Genomic DNA, 18,817 nt, shown 5'->3' with positions numbered 1-18,817 from the left:
GTTTCATGGGATTCTCTTTCATAACTCTCCACCTTTGAAGCAGCAGGTACTGTTTCGTCTCCTCCCCACCCACCAAGAAACAAAATCTCTGAAGCCAATCCAAGCAGCAGCTTCATTAGAAGGACTCCAATTCCAGCATAGGACACCAGCAGGTATATTCCTCTCTGTGACTTTTCAGGTTATCGAAACGAAACTCAGCGTAAGAGTTCTACTCACCCCTCTTCTGCATAAAAATGAAGAGGTCATCCAAGAACTTCTTCCGTTCAGGATCACCATCCAGTTCGTACAACTGGGGAATAAAGCAAGTAGATTATAATTCATGCTGGGTTGGGTTTGGAAGGAAAAACAAGGCAACCCAGACATATAGTTAATTTGGGTTGTATCTTTGGACCTTGAAATCTTGTTTATTGAATTCTCTTCCAGCTGCAGAACCATACCAGGGATTAACACATTCTTCACTGCAAGGGGCTGCATTGAGCACTGCTGTTTGTGTAACAGGACTACCCCTTCCTCTTATCCTCCCCTGAAGTCCACCCCACCAGTGCCCCCTCAAATTCTGCTCCAAACAGATTTTGGGGTGCATGGGGAGCTACAGTGGGGAGGAGAGGATAAAGTCTTGTGTGAGTGAAAGCAGGCTCGACGCAGCATCAGATACACCCTAAAGAATGCAACTCAAATGTTGCTTTCCCACTAGGCTCAAATGTACACTCAAACTCAAGCCATTGTACTGACCTTGGCAAAGTCTCGGGATACCTCTCTTCCTCTGCTGCCATCAGCTTCTTCGTTCCAGCTCAGGCTCCCATTCTAAAGAAGAAAATGAACAAAGAGGCAGTGATTAAAAGGTAGAACGCTAATGGGTTATTTACAACAGAGGAAGCATTTAGGTCAAGAAACAGGAAATCCTAACTGCTACAGCCACCTTCTGTGGGTCAACATCAGCAAGAACTAAGAGCTGAATTCAGAGAAGACCTCCCCCTGCTCAAGGAAGGGCGATTTCTGACTCTGTTCTGGAACAGTGCATATGAAAAGCAACTGTTTTTTTCAATGTGCACAAACTCTTTTCAAGCCCTTTACATGGCCTGCTTGTGTATATGGGTTACACGCCCCCCCCCACTGTAATGGAACCACAAGACACGGCATGTGCACCTTGCTTCAGCCCTATATTTAACATCTTACGCTCAAGCAAACCCCTGAACACCGTTTAACACGTACCCACTTTGTGATTATGTGAACCTTTAACTTCATGGGACGGAGGTGCAGTTGCCCTCCCACTAGGATCTGCTCCCACTGCAGACATGTTTCAATGAGAAACCCATCATCCCAAGGAGTTGCCAGAGCAGGAAGAAGTGGCCAAGCAGCATTTGCTTCTAATGGTTGTGGGAACGGAAGGACAAATTCTGCTGCCATCTGAACTGCAAACACCACAGGGTAAAAGGTAGCCTGGGCAACAGACAAAAAGCGAACCGGGGGAGGTCAAACACCACCGGCTGGTTCAGATCACCCACCCACCATCTGGTGGTGAGCACATAGGATCTTAAATCAGATAAAAAGCTACTGAATTCACGAAGGGAATTCCAAACAAAAACAGTTTTTAATTAGAGCCACTTTAGTGTCTACAGTCTTAGTGTCATCTGGTAGTGACACATACACTGAATTACCAAGATGAATAGTCCCTGTCAGAGTCAGGCAAAGCTACATTCTCCCTTTCGAAACAGCAGCAGGCTGCCCTAATGCCTGCTGATTTAGTTTGAGCCAGTAATTCCTGCTGGAAAGTCAATTATCCGGTGAGCCCCATCAGCTGAAAGATATTTAATGGAGGATTATTGCCACTTCTGTTATGTCAGCTGTTTATCACAGCACACTGCTTTCCCAGCCCTTCTTCAGAAAGAGCTCAGAAAACAAGCTTTGTATATATGGAAGGATGGCCACTCATCTACCCTTTGTGCAGAAATAATGCACACCTTTCTTCCACGCTCATCTGCACCATTGGTCAACATATGCTCCAAAATGTACTGGTAAGCAAGTAGTTTACGACTACCATCACCCTGTGAGGACTGTTTGACACACAAGCTGGAGGAAGATCCCCCACCCCAAAATAAACAGCAGCTGAATTGTTCCTTCGTTTGTGGACTGTTGGCATCCGTCTGTCTTGAGAGACAATGGGAGTGCACCTACAGGGGTGAATTCAAACCGCTGTGTTAGCAGCATCAAAGTAACCTCCCCTGGACACAATCCTGAGCTGTTAGTATGAAGGTCCCAGACTACAGATCAGGACTTTAAACATAAACGTCTAAAACTGATCAGCAGAGATGCATGAAGACATAGTCAAAGGCAGTCAATGAATGCTCTTATTTTACTGGTGAAGAACACAGAGGCAGAAAAAGGTTCGTTCACGTCTCACCATAGTTTAGCGTGCCATCTGAAGGCAGCCACTGAATTAAAACCTGCTTTTCTTGTTAAAAGTGGGGGAAATATTTGTCTTGGGTTAAAGGTATGATGCAACTGGGCATGCATTTTTTTTTTGTATTGTTAATGTATTTATTGCAACAAATTAAAAATATGCATTATTCAAACAGACAGCATGGACATTTACTTTCCATTTCACTAGAGAAAACACTTTTGCTCACTAACACTACGCCTTGTTTCTGTAGAGTTCTGGGCACTTAGCCCAGAATCCAGCACTTCCAATGTGTTAGTAGCACTTGTCCTTAGATAAGTGATCTTGCTTAGTGTCCTTATGTATATAGAGAGCCAAGAAGAAATATATGAATTTTATAACTGCACCCCTTATTACTAAGCAGAAACAACTGTGCAGTGGCAAAAGGGTTGTGAACTGCAAAACCGGAGGTTTTAGTTCATGCTCCTCAGTAATATAAAAGTTCCATTTGGTTGCAAACAACTATTTTGAATTGTTACAGCAACCACAAGTATATGATTCTACGCACTCATATTCAGGGAATTCATGAATCACAAAAAATGGAAACTTTATTTATAGCATACCAATACACCAATCCACTCTGACTTCCAGCAGGTGGGAAGGCTTCAGGGCAAGACATGGCTGCTTGCTCTTTCCCATGACTGGCAGAAGGAAAATATATAGATGTATGAAATAGTGAAAAAGCAGAATTATACAGAGAGAGTTGTCAGACAAACTTGCTTCATTTACCTAAATCGTACATGTTGCAGAATTTACTTAATGGTATAGAGTTGGGAGTATTTGGCATTATATTAATTATAGAGTTGGAAGGGATCCCCTGAGGGTTCATCTAGTCCAACCCCCTGCAGTGAGGGAACCTCAACTAAAGTATAAAAGACAGATGGCCATCTAACCTCTGCTTAAAAACCTCTAACAAAGGAGAGTCCACCACCTTCTGAGAGTGCTCATTCTACCTTCGAACGGCTCTTACCCTCAGAAAGCTCCTCCTAAAGCTTTCCCTTGCCTGTATAAAATGAAACACAATACAACATGATCACTTCCTCCCAAGTTTCAGAGTACTTCCACTTCGTCAATCAGTTCTTCTCTGTTGTTGAGAAACAGGTCCAAGATGGATGATCCCCTTGTTGTTTCTCCCACTTTCTGGGAAATGAAACTGTTGGCAAAGCAATGGGAAATTTTGTTCGAGCTTACATTCTTGGCAGAGTTTGAGTTCCAACAGATATAGGGGAAGTAGAAGTCTCCCATGACTACTATACTGCTCCTTTGTGAATGTCTGGTAATCTGTTGTAGGAAGGCATCATCTAAGTCTTCAGTCTGGCTTGGAGGTCTATAGCAGACACCCACAGTAAGGTCACTGTTGTTTCCCTCTCCTACCATTTTTATCCATATATTCTCAATCTGTCTTCTATGCTCCAGGTCATGGATCTGTTCACAAGTGGACACTTCCTTTACATACAATGCTACTCCTCCTCCCTGCTTGCTTGGTCTATTCGTTTTGAATAGATTATACCCCTCAACTTCTACATTCCATTCATGAGTCTCATCCCACCAGCTTTCAGTAATACTTATTAGGTCATATTTGCCATCCTGTATTAAGAGCTCTAATTTGTCTTGCTTGTTTCCCATGCTCTGTGCATTAGTACAGACAACTGAAACCAATAGTCTCTCTAGCTGCTTCCTTATTGTAGTTTATTGCCCTCTGACAGGTTTTAGGAGTACCACCTCAGTTTCCTGTGCATCAATGAAGCTATTATCTCCAGAACCAGGTGTTCTTCTGTCATCTGTAAGGTTGTCTCCCTCCCTCTCAAGATCTAGTTTAAAGCTCACCTGATCAGGTTTGTGAGACTCTTAGCAAACATATTATTGCTACCCCCTGTGGGGTGCAGCCCATCCCTTGCCAGAGGTCCCTCCTCAAGGAACTGGAGGTCATGATCCAAGAAGCCAAACCTTCCTGATGACACCACCTACACAGTCAGTGGTTTACCTCCAGTATTTTCCTCTTCCTTCCTGGGCCATGACCTTCAACAGGAAGGAGTGATGAAAATACCACCTGTGCCCCAAGGCACAGCTTCTGCCCAGAGTCTCATCGTCCCTAGCTGGAAGGCTGTCTGTGGCAGTATTGTTTGTATCCACATGAATCAGAAGGAGCGGCTGTGGTCAGGGGGCTTTATAAGACTCGGCAACTTCTCTGTCACATCGTGAATCTTTGCACCTGGAAGATAGCACACCCCCTGGCACATCCTGTTTCCTTCACACACTATTGCCTTTTTCCTCCTCAGCAGGGAGTCACTTACCACCACCACAAGTTTCTTCCTCCTTGGGGGAATGGCAGGAATCGTTCTATACAGTGTGCCTTGGAATGTTCTAAGGTCTGCAACTGCTGCTGAGTCTTCCCCTCTTGTATATTGGAGCTTATCTGGATATTATTGGGATAGGTTACAAAGCCAGGAGCCTAATGGCTCAAGTACTTGCTGCTACTTCCTCTCGGCTTGTCTTCTTCAGACTGCAATTCTCTTTCTCAGAGTTCATTTCCTTGAGAGGTAGCAAGTGGGTTATCATCATACTCATCCACATCTGAAGGGTTAAGGTCAAGAATAAAAATGACTCCTCCAAGTCCATCTCCTCCTGTCTCTTCGTCTTCTGGGGGGTGGCAGGAATCATTCTGTGCACTGTACCTTTCACAGCCACTTTGGTATATTCTGAGGTTGGCAACTGCTGTCCTAGCTCCTCAGGCCCAGAATCGGTGTCTGAGATGAGAGCATGAAATTGCTTTTGCAGCTCCAATGACACAGCATGGACCCTGACAGTCCTACTTCAGTGTGTCATGTACTTCCAGGGGATTGTCTCTTTCTCCTCTGTACGGGCACCCCACCTGTGCTGCTGTTCCAGCACAGTCCTCTCAGCTCTATCAAGAAACTATGCATCTTGTCCTACAGCTCAAAGTGTGACTAGGTGGGCCTCAAGTTGCTATACCTTCTCTTCCAGCAAGGCAACCAGTTTGCACTTGCTACAAGTATATTTACGTGTTCTCCAGACAAATATGGCACAGGTGCTGCAGGTTACTGCAGCAGCTCTCTCACCCTTCATGTTTCTTGGTCCTTTGCACAACATGAGACATCTTAATATTTATTATTATTAATTATACACAGAATACAAAAAGCCTTGGCACTAACCAAGTAAAAAAGGTCATACACTCTTTCTCCAGACACACAGACAGAAGTTTCTGGACTTCCTCTCCCAACCGATTCACCCTAGCAGTCATTTCCCCAGCCTGCCTCAAGCAACTGAGCAGGTAACTGAACTCCTGCCTGGTCCTCCCCATCTTGTTCCTGCTTAAGTCTTTGCTCCCATCTGATCCTGGACCACTTGCTGCACACTGTAGTTACTCTAGAAGTTTCTTTTCCTGCATATTTACTAGAATACATACTTGGCTATGGTGCATGCTAGCTATGGCATGTTTTGGATCAACACCAGCAAGGTTTTACAAAGCAGAGGGGTGGTGGTAAATGCTGTGTTCCTTGTGTTCACCTGAAATCTCTAACAGACATATCACAGATAAGGATTCCTCTCTCTCTCTCTCTCTCTCTCTCTGTGTGTGTGTGTGTGTGTGTGTGTGAGAGAGAGAGAGAGAGAGAGAGAAGAAAGAGAGGCAGCTTTAGGCCTTAGGGGCATCCCCAAAACCTGCTGGCGACATTCCCCTTCATCTCTGATCCACAAACACACCTTCTAAGGTTAGTCAGCTATCAAAGCATGCCAGGGAGCTGTTCCTCCCCAGAGATTGCAAGCCTGACTTTACAAAAGCAATTAAGAGCTGGAGCTATTTTAGGATTACTCCCCAGCCACCTGGGACATCTTATTAGAGTGGAATTCAGATGTCCAAAACAATTTCAGTTTCCCTAGTACTGCCCACCCCCAAAGCCACTTAACCCTTTCCTGAAGTGGAAATTCCTGACACGACGACACTTCTCCATTTCTATTTCTTCAGAAGCCAAACTTGTAAATGGTTGGAGGGCCCCTCCCATGGGGCAGCTTTTCCCACCAAAAGGATGAACCATTTCTTTCATTTGTGCACCATGGGCCCTGCCTATGCAGAACTCTATCTAGTCTTCAAAAGGCTGCCTTTGGGCAGGGGATGTAGCAGCACTTAAGATCTCTCACATCAAAGTCCTATGACACCTTCATTCTGGAGGAACACGCCAAGGACCATCAGAGGCATTTATTACCGTTATTGCAATATTTGCTGCTGCAAGCCTTTTAAAAACTGGTGCAACAGAAAACTGAAGCATAAGACAAAAATCTTTTGCCTAATACTGTGCAACTCTTTCAACAACTGCTGTCAAATGGGCAGCCGCCCTCGGTTCCATTTCTCTGTTGGTGCTTCCCAGAACTGCTTTCTTCCATGCACCTACTCCACAAAACACTTTGGTTCCTATTATTTATTACACTTGCAGTTAATTTTATCTGTGAGACTTTATATCCTGCCCCAGCCTAAAGGGGGGGGGGGAATCACAACCACCTGAAAACAAAACTAAAAGAAAAAGATAAAAATCTAAAGCACGTCATCCAAATAAAAACTGCACCAAAACCTAAATATAAGGCTGAACTGATGAACTCCAGACTGGCTTAGCCAAATGCCAGCCCAAAGAGCAATGGTTTTGCAGCACCTCCACAAGAAATTCAGGCCATGGAAAAAGGATTCCAGCACTGCTAAGCCTTTACCAACAGCACCCACACAGGAAAACTTCCAGTGGACTGTGCCCTTTGGGCCCAGATATGATTGTAATAGAAACACTCAATCTTTCAGAGAGGGAAGTAATTTCAGATATTTGTGCACTAGATTCTTATAAAATCACTCCAAGAGCTCAAAGCAATGTCTACCAAGGCATCTGATATTGCTATATGCTGCACCCAAGCTATTTAGGGCTATAAATGTCAGAAACAAACTTAAGAGCAGAAAGGGTGCAAACTGCAACCCTGCAGCTGCTTCAGTTGCTGTAATGCGTTTCACCCTGTCAAAGAAGTGCCATGGCATTTAATGCGGAACAACCTGTGACTAGTCTTAGAATCATAGAATTGTAGAGTTGGAAGGGACCCACAAGTCATCTAGTTCAATCCCCTGCAATGCAGGAATCTCAACTAAAGCTTCTATGATAGATGGCAACCCAACCTCTGCTTAAAAACCTCCAAGGGAGAAGAGTCCACAACCTCCTGAGGGAGACCGTTCCACTGTCAAACAGCTCTGTCAGAAAGTTCTTTCTGATGTTTAGTTGGAATCTCCTTTATTGTAATGTGAAGCCATTGGTTTGAGTCCTACCCTCCAGAGCAGGAGAAAACAAAGTTGTTCCCTCTTCCATGTGACAGGCAACCCTTGATATATTTGAAGATGGTTATCATACCTCATCTCAGTCTCCTCTTTTCCAGGCTAAACATACCCAGCTCCTTCAACCATTCCTCCTAAGGCTTGGTTTCCAGACCCTTGATCCTCTTGGTTGCCCTCCTCTACACCCGTTCCAGTTTGTCAACATCCTCCTTAAATTGTGGTGCCCAGAACTGGACACAGTATTCCTGGTGGGGTCTGACCAAGGAAGAATAGAGTGGTACTATTACTTCCCTTGATCTGGACATTATACTTCTGTTGATGCAGCCTAGAACAGCATTAGCTTTTTTTTGCTGCTGAATCACATGGTTGACTCATGTTAAGCTTGTGGTCCACCTTGTTCTCCATGAGCAAATCTCACATACAGCTTGCTGCTGTAGCCCAGTCTCAAGGCCCTCAAGTACAAATCACAATGGCTGAACCAGAATCTTCGGCAGGGAAAGGCCAAAGCCTTCTCCAATCATCAGCCTGAATTTGTGAGAATTGTTCTTACCACGGAGAGGTTATGGGAGCAGCAGTGAATGTAGGACCATTTGAAAATGTGAATGCCGATGGCTCTTCAAATCACAGACTAACCATCTTCATTATTTTAGTCCTCTTTGATTTGTAAGCCCCCCCTGCCCTTTTCTATTCTATTTATTTAGAAAATAGCAAGGCTTGAATATCTAAAGTGGTGGTTTCTCCAGGAATAAGCACTCATTTTGAGACAAGGAAAGGTTGACCAAGGATCTGTTCTGGTTTTGCCCACCAGCTTTGCCACACACAGAGAGAAGTGAGAGAGGTGGTGGTGGGGATATTTGAAGATTCCTGGGGAAGCAGCAGAAATTCCTTCTGTGGGTGGAGAGAGGAGCCCTCGGAAGTGAACCAGATGCTGTTAAAAAGAAAAACTGTTGTAGTACAACACTCTGATAAGATCAGGTTTACTATCCTGTGCTGGAAGCTCTTAAGTACTAGCAGAGAAGAATGCTGTAGTAATTCTCTCTCCCACACATGTACACCTTCTATTGCTTGTTATACTTTGCATGAGCTGCCTTGAGTTCCTTTCTGGGGAAAAGGCAGAAGATAAAGAAATAAGTATAATAATAAGAGCTGGGAAATCCTACTCCCCCCCACCAGCAAGTGGTGTGAAAGCTCCTGTGGCTTTCTAAATGCTTAAGAAACATGAAACCAATCAAGGTTAAGTGTGGCAAAAAAGGAAATACACTAAATTTTGCATGGGTAGTTGACCAGTTGACTCTTTTGTTAGACTTCCTTAACAACTTTAAAATCCATGGTTAGGCAACGCCTCAGTTGGGACCAACCAAAATGTCACAAAAGTGTGGCAAGCTGCTTAGTTCTCCAGAACTCTTCAACACACAAGTTACCCAGAGTGGGCAGTTCAGCAGTGGGGGCAACAAATACTAGGTTTACGCTGTAACCATGAGCTCAGCTTGGAGACTCATTTTCAAAATGAAGCCTGCAGGCTGACTAAGTCCCTCCCAGATGCTACACATATCATATTACACACCTATGATAAAACCATACAAACTAGACACTCGTGGCAAAGACCTATTTAACCAGCTGGAACAAAAATGTCTCCAATTGTTTCTGGAAATTGCAGACAGTGGGTGCCTGCCTTATTCTGACAGGAATACTATTCCACAGAAAAGCCCTGCTCCAGGTTACTATGGAACAGGATTTTGAAATCTTTGGAACTTGCAGGAGAAACTGTCCTACAGACTGCAACTATCCCCTGAGCATTTAAGGGATAAGGCAGTTTCTCAAGTAACCTGGTCCTGAGCTGTAAAGGGTACCAACAAAGGGTACCAATATATTGGTACAAGCACTTTGAACTTTGCCCAGTAGCGGATTAGCAACCAGCACAAATCCTGCAAGCAGGCTGAGGTTATTTTGCTACCCACCCCAGCAACCTAGTCATTTGGTTTTGCACTAGCTGCACCTTCCAACTCAGCCAAAGGCTGCCCCACACATGGTCCATTGTAGTAATCCAACCAAGAGGTTAGCAATGCATGGACAACTGAAGGCCGTAAAAGGCACTCCTAGCCACCAAGAATGCCTGTGCATTCAGCAACAGAGCTGGATCCAGGAGCACCTCTTAACTACGCACTTACTCCTTCAGGGAGAGAGCAACCCTGTCCAGCACAGGTGTCTGAATTACTTCCTAGACCTGGGAACCACTCACCGACAGAGTGTCTATCTTGCCAGGATCCAGACGTAGTTTATCAGACCTTATCCATCCCACTACTGCATCCAGACACCGGTTTGATCACACATCTTTGCACACACATCCCTCACTTTCCACAGCAACTGCTACAAAACTGAATCTAGGATGTAGCTCATTAGACAGAAGCAAGGCTGGTTTTCAGGGACTGGGACCACTCATGTCTCTGGGACAGGGCACTTGCCTCTACCCCAGCAGTACTCCAAGTACCACCACCTCTATTATTTTCTCTCAACTAAGTAAGTAGTTGCTGTGCATCTCCACACTTAATGGCATTCTTGGTTACAATCTATGCTATTCTTCTAGAAAAAGAGGTGCCGGAACTCACCACAGACACCTTCCTTGTTCTCCTAGAATAGCAAAGGAGCCCTCTGAGAGCTGCCGGAACTGAGTTCCAGCGAGTTCCGGCTGAAAAAAAGCCCTGGTTGCAATGTAGGCTGGACATGCTGTCCATCCTTAATACTGGCCACTGGGATAGATGCAGGTGTCCTGTCCCAGAGACACAAATGGCCCCAGTCACTCAGAATCAACCTTGATTCTGCCTGCTTTGCTACATTCTAGATGTTTTAGTCACTATACAGTGACAGAACTTTGCAAAGAGTGCAACAAACAAGACAGCAGTTTCTGTCCCAAGCAGACAAAAATTCGTATTATCTAAACAAATGGACTTGGGACATCAAGAGAAAATAAATAACAAATTTCAATGCATGGACATGTCTATTTTGAACACTGTCCTAGGAGAATCACATTTTCTCCTCCAGCCATAAATTTATGTGTGTGAGAGCATTCGGAGATTTTATGTTCATGGCAGAGATGTTTCAGATTCCAAATTCATCATCAGCATCTAAACTGAGCATTGCGCTGCATGTGCAAGGCTTAAAATAATAATAAACCCATACCATACCACATTCAGTTCCGGACTTCAAGACTGTTTCTTCACTTTTGACCTCAATCTGACACATCTTAAATGGATCTGATGGAGAACTCAAACATCCACAAGTGTACACATATTAAGATAAACTTATCTGCTTGAAAATCTGTGCCACTGTTTCTATGCAACAAAGTCATATAAATGTAAACACAGGCATTTTAAACATGCAGTGGAAGAGTTATGTAACTTGCTGTGAAATGTTACCCCAAGTGAACAGAACTTGTGGCAATTCTCTCTGCACTTCTTCTTCTCCCTGGTAACCTGAGAAAGTATTCAGCTATGCCTACAACTGGAGAGGGGCCCACACCTCTGCAAGGAACACCCTTCCCCTGCAAAGTTTTCATTTCTCCTCTGCTCAATTGCAGCCGGCCATAATAACCTTCCTACTGTAGCCGACTGAGCCCAGATGGATCCGGGAAGCTTAGGGGAAATAACAAGCCGAAATGGCTCCCTCTGCTTTCCTTTGGGGATTTGCCAGTCCCTTGACAAGCGGCCAACCCTTCCCTCCTCATTTTGTGCTGACAAGATTCTCACCGCCCCTGTGTCATAAGCTGAGCCAGCTCTTTTGTCTGCAAGGGTGCTCTACAATTATTTACTTGACTGTGGGAGGCTGAATGGAACTCCAAGCAGCCAGGCATCACCACCTGCCTGCCTTCCAGTAGTATTTAGCAACTGAAAACAGGACTTGCCTACAGTGGGATGGAGCTCGAGTTTTAAAATGAGGTTGAAGAGCGGGGAAAGTGGCATCATGCCAAAAACACATTTTGGTTCAGAGTGTCAATTTCAAGTGAAGTTAATGCAGCAGAGAGCCATTTTTAGATCAAACATATGTATTGGTCAATGTAAAACACCATTTAAGGAGAACTTGCTAACTATCTGACAGAAGAACATTACCAAGAGAGATCAAATGATTCCATTTCTTCCACCTGCACAAGGGTAAGCATTTGATGTTGTGGGACCACAATCTCATTAGGCTCTGCCAAGGATATGGGGTGAGGGGAGCTGGTCCACCAGATGCCTTATGGAAGCCAATAAGCAGGGTAGGATGGCAAAAGCTCTCATCTTTGCCTCCTGATCAACTTCTAAATCAACCTGGAGTTTACATATGACGATCTATGACCAACAGTCAAAGACAGATGTTTCCTGCGAATTTACCTAGCCTTCTTTCAAAGCCAACTAAGCTAGTAGCCATCACTATATCATGTGGCCATGAATGCCCTGGAGCGACTGCCCACCAGAGCCTGAAACAGGGTGGGTAGCCTATGGCTCCTTCAGATATGGGCAGATAACCCCCATTTCCCTGATGAGCAGCCATGATGGCTGGGATTACTGGGAGAGGGAGTCCCAACAGCAGATGGAGTACCGTAGGCTGACCAGTCCTGGCTTGTAACACTGTCCTCCTTGAGACACATGCCTCATCAAGACTGGATGACTGGTAACAAACTCCACGCGGGCTGATTTTGGAGGGCATCCAGGAACTTCGGTTATAGCTGTGAAAAGTGCTGACCAAACCCAGGCCTTGAAGCATGTTGCTCGACCTGTGGGTCTATTTCCAAGCACAGCTGAAACTGCTCAGTATGACCATTAAAGTCTTAAGCAAGGTGGGCTTAGGAAACGGAAGAGAACCAGCTTTCCCCATACACACCAGCTGTCCACAGAAGTCAGTGAGAGAAATCCTTCTGTGTATCCTGCCTCCATCAGAAGCACAGCTGGTGGGCACACAGGGAAAGGCCTACTTGAGTGCAGTGCCCAGATGTGGTTTCCAGATGTGGCTAGAAACCACGTCTCATGAGGCTACATGCTTCACCTGGAGAAGAGGAGACCAAGGTGGCATGTTCAACTAGTTAGAGGGTTGTCCCATGGAAGATGAAGCAAGCTTGTTTTCTCCTGCTCCAGATGAGAGAACCAAACTATTCAAATGACAAGAAAGGAGATGCCGACTAAAGATTAGGAAGAACTTGCTGGCTGTAGGAGCTGCTCAACAGTAGAACGGACTCCCTCAGAAGGTGATGGGCTCTCATTTCTTGGAGGTTTTCAAACAGAGGTTGGCTGGTCCTGTCAAGGACTCTTTAGCTGTAATTCCCACATTGCAGAGAGTTGGACTAGATGACCCCTGAGGACCCCATCCAACTCTACAATTCAACGATTCTGTTAAATTTGCTTAGCCCCCTCTCTGGACCATCCAATGTAGGCTGAAGACCTTTTCATTTTTGTTTGTTACTAATGTGACACTCTCCCTAGTTTTCAGTTTGCCTGATATCTGCTATTTTATTGTTTAGAATGTTTTTATTTTAAAGGTATGTATTGTTTATAACTAGATAGGAAAACTCTGTAAAGTAAAATGCCAGAATAAAAATCCCAAAATAAAGCAAACAAACAAACAAACAAACAAACAAACAAACAAACAAACAAACACACAAACACCTAGTGGTGCAGCAATAAAACTGCTAGCCCATTTACAAAGCTAAGCAGGGTCCAGTATGGTTTCAAATTGGATGGGGAACCCCGTATTGAGATTCCTGCATTGCAGGGGGTTGTACTAGATTACCCTCGGGGTCTCTTCCAACTCTACAATTCTATTGTTCTAAGTAAACAAACAGGAATGCAAACCGCTGGAACCCAGCACTCCCTTCACCATTGGCTATTTATAACATTAAAGGCCAGGAATTTCTGGAATTATTTAGGGACTGCTCACATTAAACAGCCAGCACAGCATCTTCACATAGCATGACAGAATAGTGACAGAATTCACATCACACTATTTACAATGACACAGATTGCACACCTCTGTCAGGGCCGGCTTATATCGAGCAGGTTGTGATATGGCAGAGGGTAATTGTCCAGTAGGATTTCTATACATCAAAAGCTCAACTGAGCTGTGCAGTTTATCTGTGGAGGGCCAATGATCATTTGCCAGACGGCTTGCCACCACCTGACTGACACTCCCCCTGCTCCTTTTGCAGATGTGCTACCTGCAACACCAGTTACTGCTGTTGTGAATGGTCATGGGACTAATCTGTATACATTTCATCCATGCGCAGAAATGGCAGAAGCTGAACCTATTGCATGCTATGACCTTTATTGTGTTTTCTTCCCATATGACAGAAGTCTCTCTCTCCCTCTCTCTGTGTGTGTGTACACACACACACACACACACACACAGAGAGAGAGAGAGAGAGAGAGAGAGACTTCTGTCATCTCTCTCTCTCACCTGAGGATGACATTTCATCAGGAGCAAGAAATAGACTATACTTCACAAACACTGATGCTACTGCAAAACTGCTCAACCTTAAGGTACCACAGGATTTTTTCCTTTTTTCTTTTGTAAGATAAAGGTAAAGGGATCCCTGACCATTAGGTCCAGTCGTGACCGACTCTGGGGTTGTGGCACTCATCTCGCTTTATTGGCCGAGGGAGCCAACGTACAGCATGACTAAGCCACTTCTGGAGAACCGGAGCAGTGCACGGAAACACCGTTTACCTTCCCGCTGGAGCAGTACCTATTTATCTACTTGCACTTTAATGTGCTTTCGAACTGCTAGGTTGGCAGGAGCAGGGACTGAGAAACGGGAGCTCACCCTGCTGCGGGGATTCGAACCGCCGACCTTCTGATCGGCAAGTCCTAGGCTCTGTGGTTTAACCCACAGCGCCACCCGCGTCTTTTGTACTTGCTGTAAAATACCAACGTGCTAATTCTCTAGAACCATTTAGAGTAATCACTCCTCAGCAACAAGCAAAGAGGATGTGCAACTAAAGGTCAGTCAACCCCCATGCAAGATGGTACATGAACACCTAGAGACCAATTTACAATTGACTCAGCAGGCTGGCTGAACTTCTGCCAGTTGCATCACACTGCATGATTTGAATTGCAACACCCGAAAAGCTCTTTGACCACAAAAGAGTCACACATAGCAGTATAGAGTGCCCATTACTCTCCAGCCAACACTACCAAAGCTGCCAGCATTAGCTGCAAACAGAAACTGTTAAGGGAGCAGGGGAGACTTCCCAAGGTGTGCTCAGAGGGTTTGCCACATTCCTGCCATTCACTTCACCTTCCCTTCCTGGGCCCACAGGGCCAGGCAGGAGCTGCAAAAAGCAAAAGGCTTCCCTTCTGTTTTTGAAAAAAAGGTACAAAGGGGCTACTTGATAGCCCACAGGTACCAGCTGCACAAATATAAGTCGGGGGACACCTGCTAGTAGTAGATGTGAAAAGGATCTAAGGGTCTTAGTAGACCATAAGCTTAACACGAGTCAACAATGTGGTGCAGCAGCAAAAAATGCTAATGATATTCTAGGCTTCATCAATCGAAGTATAATGTCTAGGTTAATGGGAAGTTATAGTACCACTCTATTCTGCCTTGGCCAGACCACATCTGGAATACTGTATCCAGTTTTGGTGCACAATTTAAGAAGGATATTGAGAAGCTGCAATGTATGCAGAGGAGGGTGACCAGGATGAGAAAGGGTCTTGTGGGGAATGGTTGAGGGAGTTGGATGTGCTTGGCCTGGGAGGGAGGAGACTGAGAGGAGATTTGGTGGCCATCTTCAAATGGCTAGGGGGCTGTCACATGGCAGATGGGGCAGGCTTGTTTTCTCCTGCTCTGGAGGCAAGGACCTAAACCAATGGATTCAAGAAAGGAGATTCCAACTAAACGTCAGAAAGAACTTTCTGACAGCAAGAGCAGTTTGACAGACTCCCATGAAAGGTGGAGGTTTTTAAACATAGGATGGAGGGCCATGTGTCCCGGATGCTTTAGCTGAGATTCCTGCATTGCAGGGGGCTGGACTAGATGAACCGTCAGGGGCCCCTTCCAACTCTACAATTCTATGATTTACCTTTCCCCCTTTTCAGAACTGACATTTCTCAAGGGATTGGACTGCAATAGCCTTCACCACAGTGCTGCAGACTTTCCTATTATTTTATAGGCAGGTAAACTACTTGATCTGCCCTTATGCTGGTCTATGACCGTAATAAAGATTTAATTGATTGGTACTTGATCTGCCCAAGACAGTCATTTGGCAAGCTCTAACACAGCTTTCTGCCAACCTACTACCTGCAGATGCTTTTAGACTACCACTCCCATCAGCCCTGACCAGCTGATGGAAATTGCAGTCCGAAACAGCTGCAGGCCACCAGGTTGGCAAAGGCTGCGCCAATGGAATCCCTCAAGGGAAGTGCCTGCTTCCAGGACCACCAACAGTCAACCCGGGTGGCAGGGGTAACAGCCCCTATTACTGACCTGCTTGAGCTGCTCATCCAGCCTCCAGGCCTGCCTTCCAGATGATGAACCACAATATGGAGGGTTGGCAGACTCATTACCCTGCTCATCCTTTCCCTGCTGTCCCCGCTGCCCCCCTAGAATAGGCAGAGGATTAGAGGAAGAAGCCACTCTTTGGTTGTGGGGGGCAACTTTGGAAGCATGAAAATACTTCAAAGCGGAACATGACTCTTTCCCAGTTCTTGGCGCATCATCCTCAAGGTCACCATCTTCCAAATCTTCTTCTCCTCCCTCCTCTTCCTCCTCTTCTTCTTCCTCCTCCTCCTCCTCCGAGTTCATACTGCTCTGATCAAACGTCTGGGCAGCCCCAAGCACAGGTGGGACTCGGGCGGAAGGACCAAGGAGGGGGCCACCTGGAGCCTTTCCAGATGTGGCACCAAGAGCAGCTTGCTGCACCGTCAGCTGCTGGGCATAATGCAGCTGGGTTTCCCTCATCTGCCTCTGTTGCCTCTCCCTGGAATCCATCTGCAGAGGGGCTGCTTGCTGTTGCTGCTGCTTCTGCTTTTGCAGCTGCTCCACCACAGCCTCCAGTTTCATCCTGCTGTTAACATGGCTGCGATAAGGTGAGAGTTCTGCTGGAGAAGACTCCAGCCAAAGCCTTTGGAGAGCAGTGGAATCTGAAAAACAAATATTGACCTGTGTAAGCTACTTGCCGCTGTCCTCCCACCAGGAGTCCTCCCACCAGGACAAGAAGAAAAAATGCAAAGCTCATATTCCCCCGCCCCCTGAATGAGAAACCATGCCATTCAGTCCCAGATTTCACTGCATATTTGGCACCTTTTCATTTACAGCTCCTCTCCCTAATGAAGTTGTAGCCTCTGAAGCAGCTTCATGATCTGTGCAAAAGGAACATCCTCCCATCTTGTCAAATTTACGAGATATTTGAGTGTTAGATTTTAGCCTATTTTTATTAAATCCATACATCTTGTCATCTCTCCACAATGAGCCCAAAATACTTACATTTTGCACAATTAAAAGCAAACAAAATCCAATCCAAGCAGTAAAAAGCAGCACTGAGACCTATTTAAGTACTCAAGAGTCCTATCCTGAATCAAGTGCCCCAGATGACTCTTTATTCAGAAGCTTACTTGCATACAAAATAAACTTTTTCCTTTGCCTGCTATTTTACTATGGACTGATCTGATCAGTCAATAGTATTTAAGGAACATAAGAAAATCTGGAGCTTTGTTTGTATGCATTGGCAGTCAAAACCCAGGCAGGAGCCTTTTAGACTCAACGAGGGGCTAACAGGGGCTGTTTTAACTCTCTGTTCCTTTTCTCCAGCCTCCAGTTTTGTCAGTGCATCAGATCAGGCTAGCCAAAGCCAGCCTGGTGCAGAGTTTGGAGTATGGGCCCAGAAGTGAGGAGGCTTGCTTGGGTACAATCCCACACTGAGCCACAGAGTTCCCTTGGTGACACTGGACCAGTCACTATTTTGCAACCTAACCAATCTCACCAGTTTAGGATTAAATGGGAAGGTGGGAAGAACACGCGTCACCATGAGCTCCTAGGTGGGAGGATGGGATAAAATGTCATAGATACTTCTGAATTCCATTTGCTAGAAGCCAACAGAGGGGAGAGTGCTGTTGAGCTCAGGTCCTGCTTACAGACTTCCTATAGACTTCTGGTTGGCGACTGTGAGAGCAGGATGCTGGACTACATGAGCCACTGGCCTGATCCAGAAGAGCTCTTATTATCTTTTTAAACAAGGAACTACCATTGCATCAGTTTTGATTAGATCAAAGATGTGGAAACATCCTTAAGGTGATAAGGCATCAGACACAAGAGTTTGTGTGCCCAATCTGCACACTCTGAATAGGGCCAGTTTCATTTTTTTTCAGCAGCTTATTGTTTACGTGGGACGCGGGTGGCGCTGTGGGTTAAACCACAGAGCCTAGGACTTGCCAGTCAGAAGGTCGGCGGTTCGAATCCCCGCGACGGGGTGAGCTCCCGTTGCTCGGTCCCTGCTCCTGCCAACCTAGCAGTTCGAAAGCATGTCAAAGTGCAAGTAGATAAATAGGTACCCCTCCGGTGGGAAGGTAAACGGCGTTTCCGTGCGCTGCTCTGGTTCGCCAGAAGCGGCTTCATCATGCTGGCCACATGACCCGGAAGCTGTACGCCGGCTCCCTTGGCCAATAAAGCGAGATGAGCCCAGAGTTGGTCACGACTGGACCTAATGGTCAGGGGTCCCTTTACCTTTACTTATTGTTTACGTGACTACTGTACATGCTATGGAAGTGAGAGCTGGACCATAAAGAAGGCCGATCGCCAAAGAATTGATGCTTTTGAGTTATGGTGCTGGAGGAGACTCTTGAGAGTCCCATGGACTGCAAGAAGATCAAACCTATCCATTCTGAAGGAAATCAGCCCTGAGTGCTCACTGGAAGGACGGATCGTGAAGCTGAGGCTCCAATACTTTGGCCACCTCATGAGAAGAGAAGACTCCCTGGAAAAGACCCTGATGCTGGGAAAGATGGAGGGCACAAGGAGAAGGGGACGGCAGAGGACGAGATGGTGGGACAGTGTTCTCGAAGCTACCAGCATGAGTTTGACCAAACTGTGGGAGGCAGTG

General features: G+C 45.6%; 1 protein-coding gene across 2 annotated transcripts in view; it reads right to left on the bottom strand.

Annotated features, from left to right (window-relative positions):
- Positions 1–18,817, bottom strand: part of ARID3B (AT-rich interaction domain 3B) — a 58,338-nt gene that overhangs the window by 35,174 nt on the left and 4,347 nt on the right. For both annotated transcript variants that reach the window (XM_082237404.1, XM_082237405.1), the window contains exons 2-4: positions 16,207–16,862; positions 733–804; positions 217–289 (exon numbers count right to left, since the gene is read on the bottom strand). In XM_082237404.1, the coding sequence (XP_082093530.1) occupies positions 217–289; positions 733–804; positions 16,207–16,782 (721 nt within the window). In that variant the 5' untranslated portion in view covers positions 16,783–16,862. The remainder of the gene's footprint in view (positions 1–216; positions 290–732; positions 805–16,206; positions 16,863–18,817) is intronic.

This window comes from Podarcis vaucheri (assembly GCF_965113315.1).
Source record: "Podarcis vaucheri genome assembly, chromosome: 9".
Taxonomy (NCBI): Eukaryota; Metazoa; Chordata; class Lepidosauria; order Squamata; family Lacertidae; genus Podarcis; species Podarcis vaucheri.
Note: the sequence above shows the minus strand (reverse complement) of the source record. Positions and strands in the feature narration are given on the sequence as shown.